At 45.8% G+C, this 25,583-nt stretch overlaps 3 protein-coding genes across 8 annotated transcripts; 2 read left to right on the top strand and 1 right to left on the bottom strand.

The window, feature by feature from the left end:
* The first annotated feature begins 6,551 nt into the window (after window positions 1-6,551).
* Window positions 6,552-11,510, top strand: LOC147958095 (uncharacterized). Its single transcript, XM_087531952.1, has 5 exons — window positions 6,552-7,233; window positions 8,518-9,340; window positions 9,485-9,582; window positions 10,168-10,418; window positions 10,929-11,510. Exons 1-5 carry the CDS (start codon window positions 6,552-6,554, stop codon window positions 11,508-11,510), a joined length of 2,436 nt encoding a protein of 811 aa, XP_087388078.1.
* A 3,706-nt stretch (window positions 11,511-15,216) lies between these two features.
* Window positions 15,217-16,201, top strand: LOC147958094 (uncharacterized). The gene has a single exon (XM_087531951.1). The coding sequence runs from the start codon at window positions 15,217-15,219 to the stop codon at window positions 15,772-15,774; it is 558 nt and encodes a 185-aa protein (XP_087388077.1). The 3' UTR covers window positions 15,775-16,201.
* LOC125520079 (protein IQ-DOMAIN 9) lies at window positions 16,086-19,958 on the bottom strand. Of its 6 annotated transcripts, none has more exons than XM_048684882.2 (6): window positions 19,575-19,958; window positions 18,687-18,845; window positions 17,345-17,485; window positions 17,016-17,243; window positions 16,778-16,891; window positions 16,086-16,690 (listed from the first exon to the last, which is right to left on the bottom strand). In XM_048684882.2, exons 2-6 carry the CDS (start codon window positions 18,759-18,761, stop codon window positions 16,268-16,270), a joined length of 981 nt encoding a protein of 326 aa, XP_048540839.1. In that variant the 5' UTR covers window positions 18,762-18,845; window positions 19,575-19,958; the 3' UTR covers window positions 16,086-16,267. The 6 variants fall into 6 exon arrangements, with proteins under 6 accessions (XP_048540839.1, XP_048540836.1, XP_048540837.1 ...); XM_048684879.2 differs by having other exon boundaries at window positions 17,345-17,488; window positions 19,575-19,957; XM_048684880.2 differs by lacking the exon at window positions 19,575-19,958 and adding an exon at window positions 19,325-19,524 and having other exon boundaries at window positions 17,345-17,488.
* Window positions 19,959-25,583: the final 5,625 nt, after the last annotated feature.

Here is a 25,583-nt window from a genome sequence, read left to right as displayed (position 1 = left end):
TTAAGTAATATGATTAATTGAACTTAAATTTATCATGAACTTAGTACCTAATAGTATCTTGCTTATGTATGTTTGATTGTAGATAGATGGCCCGTGCTGTTGTTCCGTTGAATTTTAATGCGTTCCTTGAGAAAGCAAAGTTGAAAGATGATGGTAGCAATTACACGGACTAGGTCCGTAACTTGAGAATTATCCTCATTGCTGCACAGAAGAATTACATCCTGGAAGCACCGCTGGGTGCCAGGCCTGCTGCTGGAGCAACACCAGATGTTATGAACGTCTGGCAGAGCAAAGCTGATGACTACTCGATAGTTCAGTGTGCCATGCTTTACGGCTTAGAATCGGGACTTCAACGACGTTTTGAACGTCATGGAGCATATGAGATGTTCCAGGAGTTGAAGTTAATATTTCAAGCAAATGCCCGGATTGAGAGATATGAAGTCTCCAATAAGTTCTATAGCTGCAAGATGGAGGAGAACAGTTCTGTCAGTGAGCATATACTCAAAATGTCTGGGTATAATAATCACTTGATTCAGATGGGAGTTAATCTTCCAGATGATTGCGTCATTGACAGAATTCTCCAATCACTGCCACCAAGCTACAAGAGCTTCGTGATGAACTATAATATGCAAGGGATGAATAAGACTATTCCCGAGATCTTCGCAATGCTGAAAGCTGCGGAGGTAGAAATCAAAAAGGAGAATCAAGTGTTGATGGTCAACAAGACCACTAGTTTCAAGAAAAAGGGTAAAGGGAAGAAGAAGGGAAGTTCAAGAAGAACAGCAAGCAAATTGCTGCTCAAGAGAAGAAACCCAAGTCTGGACCTAAGCCTGAAACTGAGTGCTTCTACTGCAAGCAGACTGGTCACTGGAAGCGGAACTATCCCAAGTATTTGGCGGATAAGAAGGATGGCAAGGTGAACAAAGGTATATGTGATATACATGTTATTGATGTGTACCTTACTAGAGCTCGCAGTAGCACCTGGGTATTTGATACTGGTTCTGTTGCTAATATTTGCAACTCAAAACAGGGACTACGGATTAAGCGAACACTGGCAAAGGACGAGGTGACGATGCGCGTAGGAAATGGTTCCAAAGTCGATGTGATCGCGGTCGGCACGCTACCTCTACATCTACCTTCGGGATTAGTATTAGACCTAAATAATTGTTATTTGGTGCCAGCGTTAAGCATGAACATTATATCTGGATCTTGTTTAATGCGAGACGGTTATTCATTTAAATCAGAGAATAATGGTTGTTCTATTTATATGAGTAATATCTTTTATGGTCATGCACCTTTGAAGAGTGGTCTATTTTTGATGAATCTCGATAGTAGTAACACACATATTCATAATGTTGAAGCCAAAAGATGCAGAGTTGATAATGATAGTGCAACTTATTTGTGGCACTGCCGTTTAGGTCATATCGGTATAAAGCGCATGAAGAAACTCCATACTAATGGACTTTTGGAACCACTTGATTATGAATCACTTGGTACTTGCGAACCGTGCCTCATGGGCAAGATGACTAAAACACCGTTCTCCGGTACTATGGAGAGAGCAACAGATTTGTTGGAAATCATACATACAGATGTATGTGGTCCGATGAATATTGAGACTCGTGGCGGATATCGTTATTTTCTCACCTTCATAGATGACTTAAGTAGATATGGGTATATCTACTTAATGAAACATAAGTCTGAAACATTTGAAAAGTTCAAAGAATTTCAGAATGAAGTCGAAAATCATCGTAACAAGAAAATAAAGTTTCTACGATCTGATCGTGGAGGAGAATATTTGAGTTACGAGTTTGGTGTACATTTGAAACAATGCGGAATAGTTTCGCAACTCACGCCACCCGGAACACCACAGCGTAATGGTGTGTCCGAACGTCGTAATCGTACTTTACTAGATATGGTGCGATCTATGATGTCTCTTACTGATTTACCGCTATCGTTTTGGGGTATGCTTTAGAGACGGCCGCATTCACGTTAAATAGGGCACCATCAAAATCCGTTGAGACGACGCCTTATGAACTATGGTTTGGCAAGAAACCAAAGTTTTCGTTTCTTAAAGTTTGGGGCTGCGATGCTTATGTGAAAAAGCTTCAACCTGATAAGCTCGAACCCAAATTGGAGAAATGTGTCTTCATAGGATACCCAAAGGAGACTGTTGGGTACACCTTCTATCACAGATCCGAAGGCAAGACATTCGTTGCTAAGAATGGATCCTTTTTAGAGAAGGAGTTTCTCTCGAAAGAAGTGAGTGGGAGGAAAGTAGAACTTGACAAGGTAACCGTACCTGCTCCCTTATTGGAAAGTAGTACATCACAGAAACCTGTTTCTGCGACACCTACACCAATTAGTGAGGAAGCTAACGATAATGATCATGAAACTTCAGAACAAGATACTACTGAACCTCGTAGATCAACCAGAGTAAGATCCGCACCAGAGTGGTACGGTAATCCTGTTCTGGAAATCATGCTATTAGATCATGATGAACCTACGAACTATGAAGAAGCGATGGTGAGCCCAGATTCCGCAAAATGGCTTGAAGCCATGAAATCTGAGATGGGATCCATGTATGAGAACAAAGTATGGAATTTGGTTGACTTGCCCGATGATCGGCAAGCAATTGAGAATAAATGGATCTTCAAGAACAAGACTGACGCTGACGGTAATATTACTGTCTACAAAGCTCGACTTGTCGCAAAAGGTTTTCGACAAGTTCAAGGGGTTGACTACGATGAGACCTTCTCACCTGTAGCGACGCTTAAATCTGTCCGAATCATGTTAGCAATTGCCGCATTTTATGATTATGAAATTTGGCAGATGGATGTCAAAACTGCATTCCTGAATGGATTTCTGGAAGAAGAGTTGTATATGATGCAACCGGAAGGTTTTGTCGATCCAAAGGGAGCTAACAAAGTGTGCAAGCTCTAGCGATCCATTTATGGACTGGTGCAAGCCTCTCGGAGTTGGAATAAACGCTTTGATAGTGTGATCAAAGCATTTGGTTTTATACAGACTTTCGAGAAGCCTGTATTTACAAGAAAGTGAGTGGGAGCTCTGTAGCATTTCTGATATTATATGTGGATGACATATTACTGATTGGAAATGATATAGAATTACTGGATAGCATAAAGGGATACTTGAATAAGAGTTTTTCAATGAAAGACCTCGGTGAAGCTGCTTACATATTAGGCATAAAGATCTATAGAGATAGATCAAGACGCTTAATTGGACTTTCACAAAGCACATACCTTGACAAGATTTTGAAGAAGTTCAAAATGGATCAAGCAAAGAAAGGGTTCTTGCCTATGTTACAAGGTGTGAAGTTGAGTCAGACTCAATGCCCGACCACTGCAGAAGATAGAGAGAAAATGAAAGATGTTCCTTATGCTTCAGCCATAGGCTCTATCATGTATGCAATGTTGTGTACCAGACCTGATGTGTGCCTTGCTATAAGTTTAGCAGGGAGGTACCAAAGTAATTCAGGAGTGGATCACTGGACAGCGGTCAAGAACATCCTAAAGTACCTAAAAAGGACTAAGGATATGTTTCTCGTATATGGAGGTGACAAAGAGCTCATCGTAAACGGTTACGTTGATGCAAGCTTTGACACTGATCCGGACGATTCTAAATCGCAAACCGGATACGTATTTACATTAAACGGTGGAGCTGTCAGTTGGTGCAGTTCTAAACAAAGCGTCGTGGCGGGATCTACATGTGAAGCGGAGTACATAGCTGCTTCGGAAGCAGCAAACGAAGGAGTCTGGATGAAGGAGTTCATATCCGATCTAGGTGTCATACCTAGTGCATCGGGTCCAATGAAAATCTTTTGTGACAATACTGGTGCAATTGCCTTGGCAAAGGAATCCAGATTTCACAAGAGAACCAAACACATCAAGAGACGCTTCAATTCCACCCGGGATCTAGTCCAGGTGGGAGACATAGAGATTTGCAAGATACATACGGAGCTGAATGTAGCAGACCCGTTGACTAAGCCTCTTCCACGAGCAAAACATGATCAGCACCAAAGCTCCATGGGTGTTAGAATCATTACTGTGTAATCTAGATTATTGACTCTAGTGCAAGTGGGAGACTGAAGGAAATATGCCCTAGAGGCAATAATAAAGTTATTATTTATTTCCTTATATCATGATAAAAGTTTATTATTCATGCTAGAATTGTATTAACCGGAAACATAATACATGTGTGAATACATAGACAAAACAGAGTGTCACTAGTATGCCTCTACTTGACTAGCTCGTTAATCAAAGATGGTTATGTTTCCTAACCATGGACAAAGAGTTGTTATTTGATTAACGGGATCACATCATTAGTTGAATGATCTGATTGACATGACCCATTCCATTAGCTTAGCACCCGATCGTTTAGTATGTTGCTATTGCTTTCTTCATGACTTATACATGTTCCTATGACTATGAGATTATGCAACTCCCGTTTGCCGGAGGAACACTTTGTGTGCTACCAAACGTCACAACGTAACTGGGTGATTATAAAGGAGCTCTACAGGTGTCTCCAAAGGTACATGTTGGGTTGGCGTATTTTGAGATTAGGATTTGTCACTCCGAATGTCGGAGAGGTATCTCTGGGCCCTCTCGGTAATGCACATCACTTAAGCCTTGCAAGCATTGCAACTAATGAGTTAGTTGCGGGATGATGTATTACGGAACGAGTAAAGAGACTTGCCGGTAACGAGATTGAACTAGGTATTGGATACCGACGATCGAATCTCGGGCAAGTAACATACCGATGACAAAGGGAACAACGTATGTTGTCATGCGGTCTGACCGATAAAGATCTTCGTAGAATATGTAGGAGCCAATATGGGCATCCAGGTCCCGCTATTGGTTATTGACCGGAGACGTGTCTCGGTCATGTCTACATTGTTCTCGAACCCGTAGGGTCCGCACGCTTAAGGTTTCGATGACAGTTATATTATGAGTTTATACGTTTTGATGTACCGAAGGTTGTTCAGAGTCCCGGATGTGATCACGGGCATGACGAGGAGTCTCGAAATGGTCGAGACATAAAGATTGATATATTGGAAGCCTATGTTTGGATATCGGAAGTGTTCCGGGTGAAATCGGGATTTTACCGGAGTACCGGGAGGTTACCGGAACCCCCCCGGGAGCTATATGGGCCTTAGTGGGCCTTAGTGGAAGAGAGGAGAGGTAGCCAGAGATGGGCCGCGCGCCCCTCCCCTCCCTTGGTCCGAATAGGACAAGGAGAGGGGGCCGGCCCCCCTTCCTCTTCTCCCCCCTCTGCGAATCCTATTCCAACTAGGAAAGGGGGGGAAGTCCTACTCCCAGAGGGAGTAGGACTCCTCCTGGCGCGCCTCTCCTGGCCGGCCGCACCCCCCCCCCCTTTGAGCCTTTATATATGGAGGCAGAGGCACCCCCTAGGGACACACGTTGATCCACGTGATCATATTCTTAGCCGTGTGCGGCGCCCCCTGCCACCATAGTCCTCGATAATGTTGTAGCGGTGCTTAGGCGAAGCCCTGCGACAGTAGTACATCAAGATCGTCACCACGCCGTCGTGCTGACGGAACTCTTCCCCGACACTTTGCTGGATCGGAGTCCGGGGATCGTCATCGAGCTGAACGTGTGCTAGAACTCGGAGGTGCCGTAGTTTCGGTGCTTGATCGGTCGGGCCGTGGAGACGTACGACTACATCAACCAAACGCTTCCGTTGTCGATCTACAAGGGTACGTAGATCGCACTCTCCCCTCTCGTTGCTATGCATCACCATGATCTTGCGTGTGCGTAGGAATTTTTTTGAAATTACTACGTTCACCAACATAGGACAGTTTCATTCAAATTGTAATCTATCTCTATCTCCTTTCTTTCCTCTCCTCGTTAACCTCCTGTACCGAACCACCTGAGATCAATCTTCTTGATCTCTTCTTGTACTCCAAGGCATAGCCATTATATATGAACATGCGGCCCGAGACAAAGGGTTCAACGCTTCCACCCCAATTTACATGGTAATCAGAGCATCTTCCTCTTAGATCGAAGATCGCATCTAGCTACCTTCCCGCGGCCGAGATCATGTCCTCCTCCGCAGCCCTATCTTCCACGACGAGCGCGCTTTCCTCCTCCACGGCCTCTACCTTCGCATCATCATCTAGCAGCAGCTCTATTCCTCTCGGACCGCCCCCACAGGAGAAGCTAACAAGGGGAAACTTCCTCTTATGGAAGGCCGTCGTGCTCCCGCAAATCCGAGACGCACAGATGGAGCGCCACCTTGATGGGACGAGCCAGGAACCACCGGCCACCCTCACCATCACCAAAGATGGAAAAGACGAACAGATCATCAACTTCGCCCGAACCCTCTGGTACACGCAGCAGCAGCAACTCCAGGGATATCTGATGGGATCTTTGTCCCGTGAGATTCTCTCTCAAGTTGCCACCCTCCAGACGCCAGCAGAGGTCTGGAGCGCCATCAACGCCATGTTCGCCGCCCAGAGCTAGAGTCAGGCCATCAACACCCGCATCGAGCTCACAAACTTGAAGAAAGGTAACATGTCCATGGCAGAACATCTTGGCAAAATTAAAACCCTTACAGGTGAAGTTGCATGCTGCACCGGAGTTCCTCTTCCCGATCCAGAGATAGTCTCCAAGATCATGGCTGGCCTCGATCTGGACTACAATCCAGTCGTGTCCGCTCTGTCTGCTAGGGTTGAGCCGGTCTCGGTTCAGGAGCTGTACAACCAGCTCTTGAGCTTTGATGCTCGCCTCACCCTCCTCCATAGCACCAACATCAGGCAGTCCTCCGTCAACTCGGCGGCTCACGGGCGCGACCGTGGGCGCGGTCACCAGGGACAGAACCGCAGCTCCAACGGCGGCGGACGCGGCCGCGGCAACTACCAGGGCGAGGGTGCTCATTCTGGTGGTGGCAACAACTCCGGAGGTGGCGGCTTCAACAACAACAACAGCCGCCGCTCCTCCTCAAATCGCCGCCCTCATTGTCAGCTGTGCAAAAAGTCAGGCCATGAGGTCATGGACTGTTGGCACAGGTATGATGAAGACTTCGTCCCCGACGCTCGTCATGTTGTTGCTGCCATACGTGAAGAAGGAGGAGGAGACGGCGTCTGGTACGTGGACTCGGGTGCAACAGATCATGTCACCAGCGAGTTAGAGAAACTTGCACTTCGTGAGAGATACCATGGTGGCGATCGGATTCACACTGCGGCAAGTGGTGGAGGTATGGATATTTGTCACATTGGACAAGCTTACATTAATTCCCCCAACCTTAAACGTGATCTAGTTCTTAAAGACGTTCTTGATGTCCCACAAGCTGATAAAAATCTTGCATCCATGTCTCGTCTAGCCACTGACAATAACGTCTTCTTTGAAACTCACCCTCGTTACTTTTTTATAAAGGACCGGGCAACGAGGGAACTTCTTCATCACGGTAGATGCGTTGGAGGGCTCTACCCCATTACATCCGGAGCACTCAGTCGCAATCGGCGTCAAGTTTATTCTGCCACTAAACCCTCCTTGGAAAGGTGGCATCAAAGATTAGGACACCCATCATCAATCATAGTTAAACAAGTAGTCAATAAAGACAAACTTTCTTTGTCACATAGTCAAAATAGTGAGTCAGTTTGTGAAGCTTGTCAGTGTGCCAAGAGCCACCAACTTCCTTATCCCAAGTTAAATAGTGTGTCTCATGCTCCTTTAGAGCTTATTTTCAGTGATGTATGGGGTCATGCAAGAGATTCCTTTGGAAAAAATAAATACTATGTTAGTTTTATTGATGATTATAGCAAGTTCACTTGGATTTATTTACTCAAATATAAATCTGAGGTTTTCTCTGTCTTTCAAGAATTTCAGAAACTGGTTGAAAGACACTTTAACAGAAAAATTCTAACAGTCCAAAGTGACTGGGGAGGGGAGTACGAAAAACTCAACTCTTTCTTCCGTAGCATAGGAATTCAGCACCGTGTGTCTTGTCCTCATGCTCATCAACAGAACGGTTCTGCCGAGCGCAAACACCGCCACATTGTTGAAGTTGGACTCTCTCTACTTGCTCATGCGTCTATGCCTCTAAAATATTGGGATGAAGCTTTTATTACAGCAACATATCTCATTAATCGTCTTCCAAGTAAAGTTATTGGCAACTCCACTCCTTTGAAACGTCTCTACCATCAAAAACCAGACTACAACTCTCTCAAAACTTTTGGGTGTGCTTGTTACCCCAACTTACGTCCGTATAATCATCACAAACTTGAATTTCGTTCCACTCAATGTGTTTTTCTAGGCTATAGTAATCTACACAAGGGATACAAGTGCCTAGAAATTTCCACCAGACGTATATATATTTCTCGAGATGTAATTTTTGATAAAACTCTCTTTCCGTTTGCCAAGCTTCATCCCAACGCAGGCGCTCTTCTCCGTGCTGAAATAGCACTTCTTACGGATCTTGACACACTATCTGATCACGGGGGTGAATTATTTGTAGCTGACCATGTGAACAAATCCGCAGAAAATTGCAGCCCTAATGATGTATGTACAAATGCAGCTCATGATTTTATGTGTCCAGAAACAGACAATACAGGTGTTGCTGATCACAAGGAGGATTCTGGCGGCAGCAGGCGATCTGGCGCGCGATCCCAGGCGAATCCTGGCGCCAGCGCCAGCGCAATCATTGGCGCACGATCCGAGGAGGATCCTGTCCACCTGCATGCGGAGACGGCGCGCGACCCGGTGTCCGATAGTGACCGCGCGGAGCCCACCAGCGTAGGCGGGGCTGGAGGCGAATCCCCGCTTGCCACGAGCCCACGGTCCGCGGGGGTGGCCGACCAGCCGCCCGACCGGGCGACCGCGGCTGGGTCCAGCCCATGGGCCCCGATGTGCACGTCCACCCGTGTGGAGTCCTCAAGCGACACGCAGCCTGCTTCTGCTGGTGGATCAATCCCGAGGCCGATTCTGTCTGCAGAAGAGACAGTGCGCGATCCCGTGGCGGCGCGCGATCCCGTGGCTGCTGGACGTGTACAGGACGCTGGATCTTCTGTGGACGCCTCTTCTACTGCACAAATTGTTCCTCGGCATCACACACGGTCACAATCAAGTATTACCAAGGAAAAGGAATACAAAGATGGCACCATTAGGTATGATAAAAAACGTGCTTTTCTCACTACTACTGGTGAACCAGTTAATCTTGCTGATGCCCTTGCTCACAAAGATTGGAAAGAGGCCATGGATAGTGAGTATGATGCACTTATGAAAAATAAAACATGGCACCTAGTACCATCAAAAAGTGGAATGAATGTTATTGATTGTAAATGGGTGTACAAGATAAAAAGGAAGTCAGATTGAAGCATAGACAGGTACAAGGCTAGATTAGTTGCTAAAGGTTTTAAGCAAAGGTTTGGGATTGACTATGAGGATACTTTTAGTCCAGTTGTTAAATCAGCCACAATTCGACTTGTCTTGTCCATTGATGTTTCCAGAGTTTGGAGCTTAAGACAGCTAGATGTTCAGAATGCGTTTCTTCATGGTGTTCTTGAGGAGGTGTTCATGCAGCAGCCACCAGGTTATGAAAATAAAGGTACACCACATTATGTTTGTAAGTTGGATAAAGCTCTATATGGTTTAAAACAGGCGCCAAGAGCTTGGTATTCACGATTGAGCATGCAACTACAACAACTTGGATTTGTACCATCCAAAGCAGACACATCCTTGTTCTTTTACAATAAAGGAAATGTGACTATTTTTGTGCTGGTTTATGTTGATGATATTATTGTTGCTAGCTCGAGTTCAAGTGCCACCACTTGTTTGCTTAAGGATCTTAAGTTAGAATTTGCCCTCAAGGACTTGGGAGATCTTCATTATTTTCTTGGTATTGAGGTCAAACAGATAAGAGATGGTATACTTCTGACACAGGGAAAATACACAGCTGACATACTCAGGAGAGTAGGTTTGGAAAAATGTAAACCTGTGAGTACACCTATCTCAACTTCTGAAAAACTCTCTATTGAAAGTGGAGAGCCACTTGGGTCAGAGGATGCAACAAACTAGAGGAGTGTTGTGGGTGCATTGCAATATTTGACACTTACACGCCCTGATATTTCTTATGCTGTCAACAAGGTATGTCAGTATTTACATGCTCCTAGCACTACTCATTGGACTGCAGTTAAGAGGATTTTGAGGTACCTTCAGTTTTCAGAGGGACTTGGACTTCAAATTACTAAGTCTTCTTCTATGCTTGTTACTGCCTACTCTGATGAAGACTGGGCAGGATGTATTGATGATAGAAGGTCAACTGGTGGATTTGCTGTATTTCTGGGATCCAATCTTGTGTCATGGAGTGCAAGAAAGCAGACTACAGTCTCTAGATCAAGTACTGAGGCTGAATACAAAGCTTTGGCAAATGCCACAGCTGAAGTAATGTGGATACAGACATTGCTTTATGAACTTGGAATTAAGACTCCAAAAGCAGCCAGATTGTGGTGTGATAATATTGGTGCAACCTATGTGTCAGCTAATCCTATTTTTCATGCACGCACAAAGCATATTGAAGTTGATTTCACTTTGTCAGAGAAAGAGTAGCTAGAAAGCTCCTCGAAATTCAGTTCATTCCTACTGGAGATCAACTTGCTGATGGATTCACAAAGCCTCTCACTATGAGGAAGTTAGATGAGTTCAAGTACAATCTCAACCTTGGTCGAAGTTCATGAGGTTTAGATTGAGGGGGAGTGTTAGAATATGTATAGGATAGTTTTATTCAAATTGTAATCTATCTCTATCTCCTTTCTTTCCTCTCCTCGTTAACCTCCTGTACCGAACCACCTGAGATTGATCTTCTTAATCTCTTCTTGTACTCCAAGGCATAGCCATTATATATAAACATGCGGCCGGAGACAAAGGGTTCAACGCTTCCAACCCAATTTACAGCACGAACCCGCCGATGGCGATGCGGCGAGCGGAACCATCGGCGGCCTTCCTTTCCACCTCACGGAGGAGATTCTCTGCCGCATCAGCCCGCTAGAGTCGGTGCGCTTGGCCGCCCTCTGCAGGTCCTGGGCGGCGACCGTCTCCGAGCGGCTCGCGCGGCCCACCCCGCACCTGTTGGCGCTCAAGGTCCTGCTCGGGCCCACAAGCAGTACCTGCTCGACCCAGCAGCATCACCGCGGTGCCATCTTCTCCTTGCTGATCGACCAAGAGGAGTCGCCGGCGCCGGTGATGCCAGCCCGCTTGCCCGCCGCGTTCAGCCACGCGATGGGCGATATAGAGTTGTCTGGCGCCTTACCCTGCGGCGACTTCTCGTTCGTGGAGGACAACCGCGTCGTCATCGTCAACCCCATTACCGGCACGCTCCAGAGCATCGAGATGTATGGCCCCCGGCGAAGGTTTGAGGTGGAACCCCAGCTGAGGGTCGCTGCTGGCGCCAACGCGTTGTTCGTTACCGAGTGTTTTGGGAGTGTCTCTCTGCTGTGGTGCGAGGAGGAGCGGTGGTTCGAGGAGAAGCTCCTCTAGCCTGAAGTGTTCAGAGGCTGCGACGCTATCCGCCTTGCGGACTACGCCGGCGGCACCTTCTACGCCATGGATTACAACGACTTCACCTACATTGTCGACCGGCGTGGGCCGCGAATGCAGATTTTGTGAGCTTATGCACCCGGGCCTCACTATCCTAGCACTCCAATGTTACTTTGAGATATGTGCTACACAACTACCTTATTACATGGAATTTTCTCTTTTTTGTTCCTCTCATATAAAACATGTCTTGAACTTCAAACTTTGCAGTACAACATAACTTTGTAACTAGAATGTGAGATGAAACTTTCAGATTTTTTTGTCCGACATAAATATGTATTTTTTTAATCAAACAAATCTCATTTTGTATATTTATGTTGGACCAAAAAATCTGTAAGTTTTATCCCACATTCTACATAGAAAGCTTTGTGGTGCTGCAAAGTTTTTTTTTCGAACCGGGCTATACCCCTTTCCATTGCTATTGAACGGAAATACAGAGTTCAGAAACATGTCAGGAGGAGGGAAAGAGGTAAAGCGAGTCCGGGCACTGCTAGGAAACCCACTACATTCGCCCGCCATCGAAACGAATGTCATGGGGCGAAAACCTAGACAACACCGAATATCCACGGCAAACACCCATAAGTTTTAAGCTACAGACCGAGACATGAGACATTCGCAAAAGAACCAAAACACCACCACATGATCGTACGGTCGCCCAGCTCCAGCCAACGAGATATTGTAGCCCTTCAATCTCCTCCGATCGCCACCCTCGCCGCATTGCACATCTCCATCATGCGCATCATGCTCGACCTGATCATCTCAGCACCGCTTCGCAGCTCCTTGGCGCCCTCCTCTTCCTGCAGTCCTGTCCAGTACATTAGGAAAGAACACATGGAGAAAACAATCTCAAAAGGCGTTTTGATAAACTTTTTTTTGAATGTAGCTCGATTTCGAGCTAGCCAAATGGCCCAGCAAGCAGCAACCAAGCCCATTGTATAGTACTTTTGTCCATCAGGAAGAAAAGTGTGGCACCAAGCAAAATATTGCCAGTAGCTATTCGGGCACATCTCAGTACCCAGAACCATCCCAACGCATCTCCAGATCACTTTAGCAACAGGGCAAGTAAAAAACAGATGTTGGGAGTTTTCCAACTCATTACAGAAAGAACATGTGGGATTCCCAGTCCATTTCCTCGTTCTCATTACTTGTCTAGTGAGCACAGCGTCCTGGGACAGTTGCCACATGAAGATTTTGATTTTGAGAGGGATCTTGGCTCTCCAAATCCATCTATAATGGCAACCACTAAGAGGGTTTTCAAGCCATTTATACACAGATTTGGTGGAGAATTTGCCATTGCTATTAAGCCCCCAGTAGACCCTGTCCACACCTTGACTCAACTGGATATTATTGATCATTTTGTTTATTTCCTCCCATTGACGAGATAATTCAGGGGTGAGTCTTCTTCTAAAGAAAGAGTGGACGTCCACAGACTTGAAACTATCAATAGTGCAATCCTGATTATTGCAGATCTCAAACAGCGAAGGGTAGAGGGTCTGAAAAGGACTCAATCCGTCTATGGAATCTTTCCAGACTCTAACAAGGTCACCAGATTCCAAATGAATTTTCCTACCTACCAAATAGATATCTTTGACTTTAAGCAGGGCTTTCCAACAGGGGGAATCAGAAAATCTGGGCTTTACCGACGCCACAGATTTATTAGTCAGGTAACGCGCCCGAACAATATCTTGCCACATACCCGTTTGGGTCTCTAGTTTCCACCACCATTTGACCATCAAACTAACATTCTGCTTGTGTAAATCCTTTACACCCAGGCCACCCTTATCTCTGGATCTGCAGATCCTATCCCATCTAACCAGATGGTACCTCCTCTTCTTATTGCAACCTTGCCAGAAAAACCTTCTTCTGTGTTTGTCTAAGCGCTCAATGAAAGTTTTATTCATGAGCCACATAGACATATGATATAAGGATAGTTGAGTGACTACCGAGTCCAGTAAGGTCAGCCTCCCCCCCATCGAAGCTGCATTGCCTATCCAGGCTTCAAATTTTTTCATATATTTCGTAACAATGAATTCCCAATCTGAATTTCTAAGGTTGGTATAGCTGACAGGCATCCCTAGATATTTAATGGGGAAACTGCCCACTTCGCAACAAAATAGGTCTGCATACATTTTCACTATATTATCATCGCCTCCCACAGTGAGGATCTCACTTTTCTGGAAGTTCACCTTAAGACCAGACATCAACTCAAATATATGGAGAAGCATTTTCAAGTTAACAGCTTTGTCTATGTCATGCTCCGGGCATATGATGGTGTCGTCCGCATACTGAAGAACTGCTACTCCATTAGGAATTAAATCAGCGGCCAGCCCCACTATCAGGCCACTTTTTTGGGCATTTGTAATCATTTTAGCCAAACAGTCCACAGCTAAATTGAACAGGAAAGGGGAATGGGGGTCACCTTGCCGGACCCCTTTCGCACTTTGAAAGTAAGGGCCAACTTGGTTATTCAACTTAATGCTCACAGTCCCATTGTGCAGGATACTTCTAATCCACCCGCACCATTTTTCGTTAAAGCCTCGGAGCTTATGACACTCAAGAATAAAATCCCAGTTTACTTTGTCGTAAGCCTTCTCAAAATCAAGTTTCAGAATCACCCCCACTCTCTTTTTCACGTGAGTATAGTTAAGAATTTCATGCAGAGACATCACCCCGTCCATGATGTTCCTTTTTTTCACGAAAGCGTTCTGGGCCCTATTTATGAGCTTATCAGCATATTTTTCAACTCGCCTATCTAGGACCTTAGTGATAAGTTTGTACGGACATCTCAGGAGGCAAATCGGCCGGAACTGTTGAATCTTGTCTGCGCCCGCGGTTTTGGGGAGAAGAGTAATCACTCCATAGTTAAGGCGCTGTACGTCCAATTCCCCTTTATGAAAGTGTTCAAACAGGAGCATAATATCATCCTTCACGATATCCCAACACACCTGATAGAATTCTACAGGAATGTTGTCCGGCCCGGGTGCTCTATTGTGTGCCATAGCAAACAGAGCTTCCTTAACTTCAGTCTCCGTAAAGACCCGACAGAAATCAGCATTATGCTCCTCATCAAGTTTTTCATTAATGGTCCAAGTATCAGGATCCATATGGAACTCATTGCCGGGTGCAGGTCCGAAAAGGTTTTTGTAGTACTCTGTTGCATGAGCAATCAGATTACTAGTCCCTTCTATTTCCACATCCCCAACTTTCAGGGAATGGATCGTGTTTTTCCTTTTACGCCCGTTCGCAATCTTATGATAGTAGTCAGTATTGAGATCCCCTTTCAGCAGCCATCTTTCATGAGATTGCTGCAACCAAAAGATCTCTTCGTTCACCAAAAGCTCATGCAGTTCCATACTAATATCCATTTTGTTACTGTACATCTCAGAGGATAGGGGGCCATTTTCTTCCAATTCTTCCAATAAGGCTAACTCCAACCTGAGCTCTTCTTTCCTTCTCTTGTCATGACCATACTTATTGGACCCCCACCCTTTAAAGTAATTCTTAAACCTCTTAAGTTTGGTGCTGCAAAGTTGAAGTACAAATACATGTTCTATATAAGAAAAACAAAAAAGAGAAAATTATTTGCATGAATGGTGATGCAGGAATGAGTGGTTGGATAAGGAGTACCCGGGTGCATAGGCTCTGAAACATGTTTTCGCGTGGGCCGCTGCCATGGGGGCTGAAGAGGCTCCGTGCGCCGAGCATTCTCAAGCAGTACTCCTCGATCCCTGGGTACACCTACCTGCGCGACACCAACAACCACCTGCTCGTGTCAGAAGGGGAGGTCATGTTCGTTGGTATGGTGCTCGCACCACAAGAACCCGGATGCCCCAAATCCGTCGGTGGCTTCGAGGTGTACATGCTGGATGTCAAGGTGACACGGTGGGTGAAAGTGGAGAGGCTCGCCGATGACCGGGCGCTGTTCGTGAGCGAGCAATCATCGTTGGCGGTGCGCGCATCCGAGACGCCGGGGTGCAGGGCCAACTGCATCTACTTTGTGAGCGAGCTCGACAAGCATTCCTACAGCAACAGCATTTGGGGCGTGTATTCCATGGAGGAGCAGAAGGTGCTGTTTCAACGCCCCGTCGGTGGTTCGCCGGGGAAGTACAAAGCTGGGCGGTGGTTCTTCCCTGGGGTCGGTGCCTCACCGGCGCGCTCTGGAAACTGTGCAAAACATGGAAAGAAGAGAAAATTCCAAATGCTCTAGGTATACACAAGCTGGTTTAGTCAGATTATATGAGAATGTGGAAGTAGATGCAGTTTGAATTTGAAGACTTGTGTTGCTTAGCAAAGGTTTATCAGAAAAATCATGTCCCCGGCACCTTCAGTCCTTTGTCTGATATATGGTCGATCACCTAGAACAATATGTTACACACTTAGAACCAAGAAGTTAAAATTTTGTCAGGAACAGAGATGGAACTTGAATTTTTGTTCCGACAGAACCATTTCAGCCCAGCAGACAGAGATGGCATCATATTACACACCCGCATACAATGCGCACAGTAGAGATCCTAGTCCTAACCAAAAACCACTCTCATTAGGTATGTGTGCAATCGCGCAAACCAAACACATTCTACATTGGTCACTTCTTGTTCCGATAAAACAGCAATGTAAGAGACAAACCACATAAGAGTGTAAAAGAAAAGAGAAACTTCACAGGATGTATCATACAGCGTCCGGTAACCTTTTCGCCGCGGGTTTCAAGCAGTGATCGCAGGAACCGCGGGTTGTTGCTGCTTCTCTTGGTTCCTCTTCATGTCCTTCGACTTCGCCTTGGGAGGGCCTGCCGCCTTTGGTTTCTGCTCTGTTTTCGCTACTGGTTTCTGCTCCGTTTTCGCTACCGGTTTCTTCTTATCAGGAGAGGGAGATGACTTCTTCTTGGGAACTTTCCGGTCACTGGTGTTGTTGCTTAGACTGATTGCACCTTGTAATTTCAGAGCTGACTGGTTTGTGCTGGTGTTGTCTTTCTTTGATTGTCCCTTCTTCGGGTTTTCAGGAGTGACCATGGATCGGGGCTCCCATGGCCGTGCAGCGATCCAGCGGTCCATCCAGCTCCAGCCCCAGCCACCGTTCCCGACCCCATAGTTGAAATTTCCTTGGCTTGTGGCAGACTTTGCCCTCCACTGCAAAAGGGAAGTTGTTACAATCTTTAGGCATGAACTGTTGCAAAATAATGTGCTGCGGTGTGAGAATTAGTAGCCAGTATGAACCTGATGGTTAAACGCATATGCCATGGCTCGCTCACGCTTTACTGCTGCTTCTTCCCTTAGATGTATCCTGGCAACTATTTCATCCATGGTATTCGAGCCTCCATTCCACGCAACCTGATAAAAACATGCCGATGAGCAAGATAAAATGCCAAGGAACTCATACTCTTGTCCCTAGTAAAGTTAACCAATGGGCAACTTTCTGATGAAGAAACAGAGTTGGCGCAAGAAAGAGAATTACCTGCAGATTCTGGAGTTTCGCGTCAAGTTTGACCTGATTCTCTTGCTTCTTCTTCCTGTTGCGCCCTTCGGTGACCATGAAAGCACGCCGGTTTCTTAGCTCAGCCTGTAGCTTGTTCCAAGACTGTATGTAGCTCAATGTGGCACTGGTCTGCTTGGTAACTGGATTGCTCTGGCCAACAATGCGCAGTCTTTTAACTCCCCTCAGGCAACGGAGCGTCCTCCTTGCCTGCATTTAAGTGATGATTATGTAGGGAAAATGCAATATGTTACCTATTCGCTCAATCAAACAGTAGAAATGAAGTTTTTGCTGTAGATTGTCGATATTACCTTGTGGCGCCGAAACGCGTTCTGAATCCGGGTAGCTGCCCAGTCTTCCAGTGCTGCGTTGTCTTCAGGGTCGCTGCTGGAAGAAGGAGCGTTGCTGGGCTTTTGCTGCGGCAGGTTGGCTCCATTGCGTTGCGCAGCAACCTTCTATGTAAAAGGAAGCATGTCAGGATGAATGCACAATTTAATCTTTTGTAAATGTTTATGGCTTAATCCATCCAAGGATGTTCAGATGTCCAGGTGAAAACCAATAATATGCCTGTAGCTGGTATGACAAATACAACTGCAACAAAAAGTTTCATTGTCAATGTTGACCAGAATGGAATGTAGTCAGTAGCATTTACTAGAACAGCGAATTTGTACCAGAGTTCATTCTAATTTAGACCACCTATTTTGTATCACAAGGAATGGGTCAAGGGATGTTAGGCCAATCGGCATATCGAAATCGACGTGGCAGAAAAAAAGAAGCTACGAAGGACCAATTCAACAGTCAACGGTCTTTTTTCTCTGGACCCATTTCAGCAGTCAAGTTACTCTCACAGACCAGTCCAATGAACAACGGCCAAAAGTGACATTTGTACATCCACACCGTAACTCGCGGGGTACTTCTTTTCTAAGGAACACAAGTTTCTGAAAATTCAGAAACTTAATCTGACCCAAAATGTTGTTGATTAATTGCATAGCAAAGAATGGTCATGGCTTTCAGTTTTCCCCAACCATATCACACAAAATATCAACATAGATGACATAACTCATCTAGTACCAAGGAGCAATATTTGGATGTTTATCACGTCCAACACCTATGCTGACGATTTCAGACGTCCTGAAGCCAGTGGGCAAGGTCAGATACAGATAGCACATAGCAGTAGCTCACCAAAACTCTGCAAGGCACGCAGGCAAGCAGGCATGGTTCCCATCCCAAAATCCAAGCCAGCACCCACCCTCGACAGAGAAACTGTGCTACGAGTCAGCATCGATGACACCTTTCCCATTATTGCCACCGGCAAAACAAACCAAAGCTTTCTCACTTTCCTCCATTATGATTGCCACAGCGACAAGTCACCAAGTTGTAGCAGCACAAAGCGGTGTAGTTTGTCTGCCCTGGCCCTCGCTGCTGAATAATGATGGAATATGATGTGGAATGAAACCGATGGCATCTTTTTCTTTCATCTCAGGTTGCTTCGAAGGCATGCAAGGGGGCCGGGGTGAGTCAGGGTGTGGTGTGGAAGGTTGGGTTAAAGGGAAATTTAAAGATTGATGGTAATAATATTTTTCTTGGATTCTGGAGAGTGGTAAAGAAAAGAAAGGGGGCATGTTGATGTGGGTGGAGGCATGGAGGGGGTACCTTTGCGTGCTTTGACTTGCCCCGTTTCGACTTCTTCTTGCTGATGATGGTCTTGAACCAGTCCCCTGACCCCATGGCTTCTGGTTCGTCGACCAGGAGTTCAGCTCAGGAGACGAAGTTTGTGTGCTCTTCAGATTTCTCCTTTGAAAATTCCCTTGCCTGGATCACATGAAAGGGAAAGGAGAGTAAATTATATCTGCAGGATTTATTTGGGGTGAGACAAAAAAGTCACAGCATCTCCAAGATGGTGCAACATGGGCTTGAATGGGTATTCACTTATTCTATTGTAGGAAGACAAACATGGCTTGGATGGAAACTGCTAGTGCTAGTGCAGCCGATGAACAAGTTCAGTGTCCTGAACTGAATCTCTCTGAGACTCATGTCAGCTATCTAGACAGTAAACAGGAAATCGCACGCAGGGTTTCTGAATTGCTGCTACTAGGAGCATGCAACGGCAGCAGCGGGAGCATGAGAAACGGAGAAAGAGAAGCCTTTTAATTCTCCAAAATCTCAAGAAAAAACTGCAGTGGTAGTAGTACTATGCAGAAATTGAACGAGGATGGCGGGTCAACTCGAATCGAATAAAACAATTGACAGGGGCAGCAAATCAGAGCAGAACCCGAGAAGAACCCACCCACCCAACGGAAATCTCTCGGGCCCTGGACGAAAGATCGGGGCTTTCTTCCTCCTCGCACCTGACCAAGCTCTCCAGAACCAAATCGCATCAAATCGGACGCATGGCTCGCCCAGCCCGCCGCTCCCCCATTCGCACGCACTCACGCACGGCGTGTAGGACGGGGCGGAGACCACCAAACAAACAGCCCGAGAGGCAGGGGAAAGAAGAGAGGAGCGGGGAGCGGAGCAGGAGCTAAGTAGTCGCGGCGGTACCTGCGGCAGGTCGGCGGTGGCCGTCGCGGAGCAGCGGCAGTCGACCCCCGAGTGAATCCGATCAGGCGTTGCTTTCAGGGACGGACGGACGGACGGCGGGCGCGGTGGAGTCCACGGAACGGAGGCGGCCGTGGGAAGCAACGGACGGATCCCGTCCTGCACCTCGTGCGGTCGCGTGGGGGAGACGGAGGGGAGGGGGGGAGGGAAGGTGGAAAGGTGCAGGGTTCTCTTCTCCTCCTCTGCGCCTGCCTTGCCTTGCCCTGGAGTTGGCGTTGAGGAGGGTGTAAGTTGAGATCGAAAGGAGGGAGGCTGGCTGCCAGTGTGCTCCACCACCTCCACCGTCGTCGCGACGCCCACGCGCACGCCCCGGCCCTTTGATGGCTCTGCTGACTCGCTTCTCTTTTTCGGGGAGTATTTTTATCACGGTGTGAAATGCCTTCATTGCGGTGGAGTTTATCACCCTACTACTACTACTACTTTTAAATATTTTTCTTGTCCTGATCTAGTGATCTTGCTGTCAGTGAGAGTGGGGGACAAGCGGTAACTTTCCAATTGACTTGCAAGGCAGGGGATCCACTTCACCAGAGGAGGCCAGCCACGGATCTTCTACGGTTATATATATCTGTTGTCCGGTCGGCGCGCGTACCATGTTAAAGAATACTCAATTTATATTATGGGACGGAGAGAATACGATTTTGCACTTCACGGCTCTGCGGGGTACTCCGCTCTCGATGTACATACTCCCTCTTTTCCAGGCTCGGTAGGGTGAGTGCGGGTCTTATGTCCTCACTTTATGTTACTTATTAATGGAACTAAATAGCGCGCATATTATCTCCCGGATTGAGGGCTAGAACCTGCGCACGCCCTAGAAACTCTGACCGGGGGAGAAGATCTCCCCCCACCGCCCTAAATTGCGAGAGCGGGGATGAGATTTGCATTGTCGTTATATTCGTGTAAATCGTAATTTAGAAATTTTATTTAATCGATCCTCGCTGCTATATACATGTAGTAAAAAGTACTCTCTTTGTTTTAGAATATAAGATCGTTTTGCAAGCCAGCGGTCAAAGTTGTGTATGCGGAGATAAAGAAGGGAATTAACGGATCCAAGGTGGATAATCCAGCTCGGAGCAAGCTGTTGTTTGGATGTATCTCCCACACACAAGACTGCCCTTTTTCATAGGTTACCAAGCTATGTGATTCTTTTTTCTCTATATAGTTGTAGTAGAATCCTATGCTAGTGTTTGGCAGGAGGAAGTACCGAAGTAGGGTGGATAAGATGAGGAGAGCTGCGCACGTTGGATCCCTCCCAACGGTTGGTACGTTGGCGTTGCTCTCCCTCTGTCTCTCCTACCGTGCGTGGTGGCGTGGCTTGGCTTGCCTAGTTGGCTGGCTCCAAAAGCGACCGGGGAGCCGATCCGGAAGGGGCGGACCGTCTGGTCTGGTCTCACCGCGCGTGCCACTCACTCACCCCGCCCCCGCCCGGATGCGTGGTTGGTCGCACGTTTGCCATGCCACCCTCCGGTATACACATATTTTACTCCATCCGTTTCAAACTTGCACTATAAAAATCATGATTTCTTTTGGGGAAAAGAAACATGATTTTCAAGAGACCATGGGCAATTTTCTTGTACTCCCTCTATAAAGAAAATACAAGAGCGTTTAGGTCACTCAAACGCTCTTGTACTTCTTTACCGAGGGAGTATCTAGCAATGCCTATTTTGTATGCAAAGTGCGCCTCCCAAGACATAACGATATCTGATTTTGCTGGGCTTTTTATTCTCCTTTTTGTGAACCCGGCGTTGTTTTAGTGGTTTTCGAAGAAATGACACGACAACAGCAAGAGTATATACAAAATATGTCCTGTGGGGATGTGAATAGTGACATCGTGACAAAGAAATGTGAAAAAGGTTGTACAAAATTATGATGGCATTTTTTACAGGCCTCCACAGATGTCTTTTCTAGGTGGAACTTTGCATGATGTTTGAATATATATTGATGTCCATCGACAAAATTTTGGTTTACTATTTTATTGGATTTTACTTTTCATCCGGTGATTTGAGCTCGGGACAGAAAATCCAATGAAACTTCTACATACACAAAATCATCGCTTTTACATACACAAAATTAAACTAGAGTGTAAGAAATCTCCTTCCTCCTCTCGTCGGCGTCGCCGCCAATCCGCCCCGCCTCCAGTGGCCTTTGGGTCGTGGAGGTGCGAAGGATCTCGACCCCCCGCTGGCGGGAGGGACCTCGTTCTTGTTTTTGTGAGGTTCAACGTCTTGGTTAGTGTGGGGGTGGCAATGTCCCTCCGTACAAATAATGTCGCCGACATCATAAACCCGTCTCAATGGTGTGAATAGCGTCATCGGGGGACGTGCGAAGGTGTGTCTCCATCGGACCTCGCGTTGGTTACTAGACTAGACAAGATTGTCCTTCATGAAATTGGTGTCGAAGCGCTGGGGCTTAAAGCTTGATAAAAGCGAAGTGAGAGAGAAATGGCAATGTAGCATACGTTGACAGGACAGCGTGCAGTGCAAAGCACCCGGTCTATGTACGGTTTTGGCGCTTTTTTGTGTACTGATTGTTATTACTTAAAGCTAGAGAGAAGGCGATCGAATTATTTCGAGCGATTGATTGCTCCATATCGTACTGCATGCTTTGGACGAGTAAGCAATAAGTGTCTCCGTTTCCTCCCTTTCGTTGTAGATCGATCTTTGTGGCCTCGCTAGTCTCCTTTTCACAATATTTGTCCATGCAGAATTTCCACTTTTTTACCTGCTACTTAAAACGATTGTGGCAATTTTTCTTTTTGCAAAAAGGGTCCATATCTATTATAAAGGTTCGTGCGAGCTGAACGTAACTCATATGGTTCGAGTGGCGCATATAGTGACTTCGTCAATCTTAAAATGTTGTGCCGACTCAGTATTTCGGATGTGCTCATAGACATAGGGTGTGCCTATGTGCGTTCATGGGGTGTGTGTATGTGATCAATTGTGATTGTACTGTGTTAGGAAAAGGTTCGTCGGAAATACAAATCACTTCAAACATAATAGAAATTACATCAAGGTCCATAGATAACAAACAACCACTATTGCCGCCCCAAACGAGCCACCGAAGCGCCACTATCTCCCCTCTCATATCGAAGTCGGTCTGACCTTTGTTGATGACAGCTGGGAAGTCTCTATGCGCGTGCCCCTAAGGCCAACGCCCCAGAGCCACAATTGTCACTTTTGAACCTTTGAATCAATATTTGAAGAACCTGAAACCAAATCTCATCATGACGTACGCACAACGAGAAACCCTAACCTCGCCGCCCCGAGAAGTTAGAAGGAATCTACGCCAGAGCTCCGTCCAATCCGTCCCGATGGACAACTCAAGGAGGATCAGAGCCCGAAAGATTTACCCGAAGATGAAACATCTCCATCTGCCCAAGCACTGCCCCAAGACTAAAACCCTAACCTATCTACTAACTGGAGCGAGGCACTAGAATTCCCTTCCCCGCTACCGGCCGCCGAAGCGGCTAGCAGAGGGGAGGCAAATCCACGGGCTCGCGGACGGAGATTAAGAGGGGTAAGGCTGTGCGAGAGAACATTGTAACAATATTTTATTCAACTACAAAATGTTTGCCATATTTTACCCCTTATTTGTGACAATGTGGAGGTTTTTTACTCAATGTCACTTTATTCCTTAAAATGAAAACTGGATTAACTTAGATAGCTTGGATGAATAAGGGTATGTATACACTAATTCATGTCAGATTTAATCAAATTCAGTAACGAATGTGTCAATTTTTAGCATGGCTCCACTTTCTTGGTTTGGAGAATTTCTTTGATAAAATTGGTAGAAGCCGTCACAAGGTCACACCAAGTGATAGTGTGCAGATTTTTTGTAACTGGGTAAACATTGTCACAAGGTTAACACTATGGGGAAGTGAAATTTACTCAAAAATATTTGCTCAAGAAATTAAAACAAGTGGCAATCAACTAACAAGTGGAGTATTATTTTACGCAAAAAAATAACAAGTATTATATTCTGAAAAAACCTAATTAACAAGTATATGGTACGTACACTTTCTGTATGTTCTATGGAGAAATTAAATTAAACTCAAATGCAACCCAAGTTACAGGTAACGACCAAATAAATATCCAAGCCAATTTGCGCCTATCCTAGCTAACTTGGCTGCATGATTTGCTGCTGGTGGCTGCTTGCCATCGTGGAGACAGGCCGTCGGGATCGCCGCGTGTACAATGATTGTTATGGGTGATGATTGCTACGTTTCGATTCATATGTCATATACATGTGTGTAGTGCAATGCAAGGTAGTGTGAGATCGTCTTGATAGATGTGTACGCGCGTACTCACCTGAATGCAACGCATCGAATGATCAAGGTGCCAATCAGGATCAGTCGGGGAGACTGACGGGTCCAATCAAGAGCACCTAAACATCATTAATCCGATGTGTTTTGCTTTTCCAACAGCGTCAAGTAGACGCACAATGATACTGTAATACACTATTTCCTCACGAAATTGTCGATGCATATATTTGATCTAGTTGCGCACTGATTGAATTCAACTATGCATGCATTGCATTGCACTTTTCGGCTGGGTTTTTGTCCAACCGATCCACATCGTGAGGTGGATAACAGGAACAGCCCACCCTCTACTTTGCCATGTTGAAGGCCAGGTCACCCGCTTTCGTGTCGTCTGCAACAACTGGGACTCGGACAGTATCGAAACCGCGGCCGGGTCATATTATAAAACTGTTCGACGATGACCTGGATTATGATCGGACAGACGGCTAATCGCCGTCGAGATCTTTGCTGCCGGACCTGCTCCGGATTTGCGTGCTTGCACGTCGGTTGAGAGGCTTGGAACTAATTGATAATTGCATGAGCAACCATTGCTTGATTAGCATATAACTATGATAATTAGTATGCATACATTACACACACACACACACTATTTTGAAATATATTTTTGAGTTGCAGACAATAATTTGATTGGTATAACCGATTGCCGTTCGTCTTAATAAACGACGTTACAACCAATCATCTTTGTAAGATGCTACAGGATCAATGGATCCACACAGCATGCACTGGATATTTATTCAGATTAGCTAGCTGTTGCTACCTCAGATTAATCATGGCGACAAGTCGACCGTTACATACATGAACTGGAAAGATATGTACAGATACTACTTGCAAGAGAATATTCATAAGAAATGGAGCGAGTGCGACAGGCCAGCATGACGACGCGCGTAGCAGCAGCTTGAGATTTATTTACAAAATGTATGATGGCTTTATATAATGGTTTGATTAATCATATTGGATGTACCTCCATTGCGATTGCGAATCATGTGGGCGTGAGTGGCAATATAGAACGCGAAATTCAAATGATATACTAGTGCTTCTGTCAGGGTATGAAATGAAATGATATAGTACCTGAGAGAGAGGGAAAGGTTGGGTTCAGATGATTCATTTGTCGGCCGCACAACCGAATAAAACGCGTTGCTTGCTCCTGGACACTCTTGATTAAATTTTTGGTCCCTGAACAGCTTTGATGATATTGTTCATTATCGCCAGATAATAATAGAATGGAACCCAATGCGTGTGGTCATGTATCGAGAAAATGTAAATGTCCCCCCGTCAAACTTGAGTGTGGGATTCCACTGTAATTTTACCAGAAGCTGATTTTGGTAGGTCTGTATACGGTGAGATTATTAGGGAATTTTGTAAGCGCTAATGGAAAGGCTCACTTCATCGAGGGAATTTTATATGCATATTTCTTAGCACGGTTTCATAGATGTTTTGCTGATGTGTTACACTCACTTCTTTGCGTTGGTGTCCAAAACACTCTTATATTATGAAACGGAAGGAGTAATAATTAATAAGATAGAGGAAGGGGTTATAGCTTACCAGTGCTTCGTGATGTACACGTGCTAATCATGCCACATAAGAGAAAAAATGGCATGACACAACAATTAAGGAGGAGAGAGAGAGCATTTTGGTCC

Source organism: Triticum urartu, chromosome 7A, assembly GCF_056163025.1.
Source record: "Triticum urartu cultivar PI428250 chromosome 7A, HENAU_Tu73, whole genome shotgun sequence".
NCBI classification, from domain to species: Eukaryota; Viridiplantae; Streptophyta; class Magnoliopsida; order Poales; family Poaceae; genus Triticum; species Triticum urartu.
The sequence above is the reverse complement of the archived record's forward strand: the minus strand, read 5'-3'. Positions and strand labels throughout refer to the sequence as shown.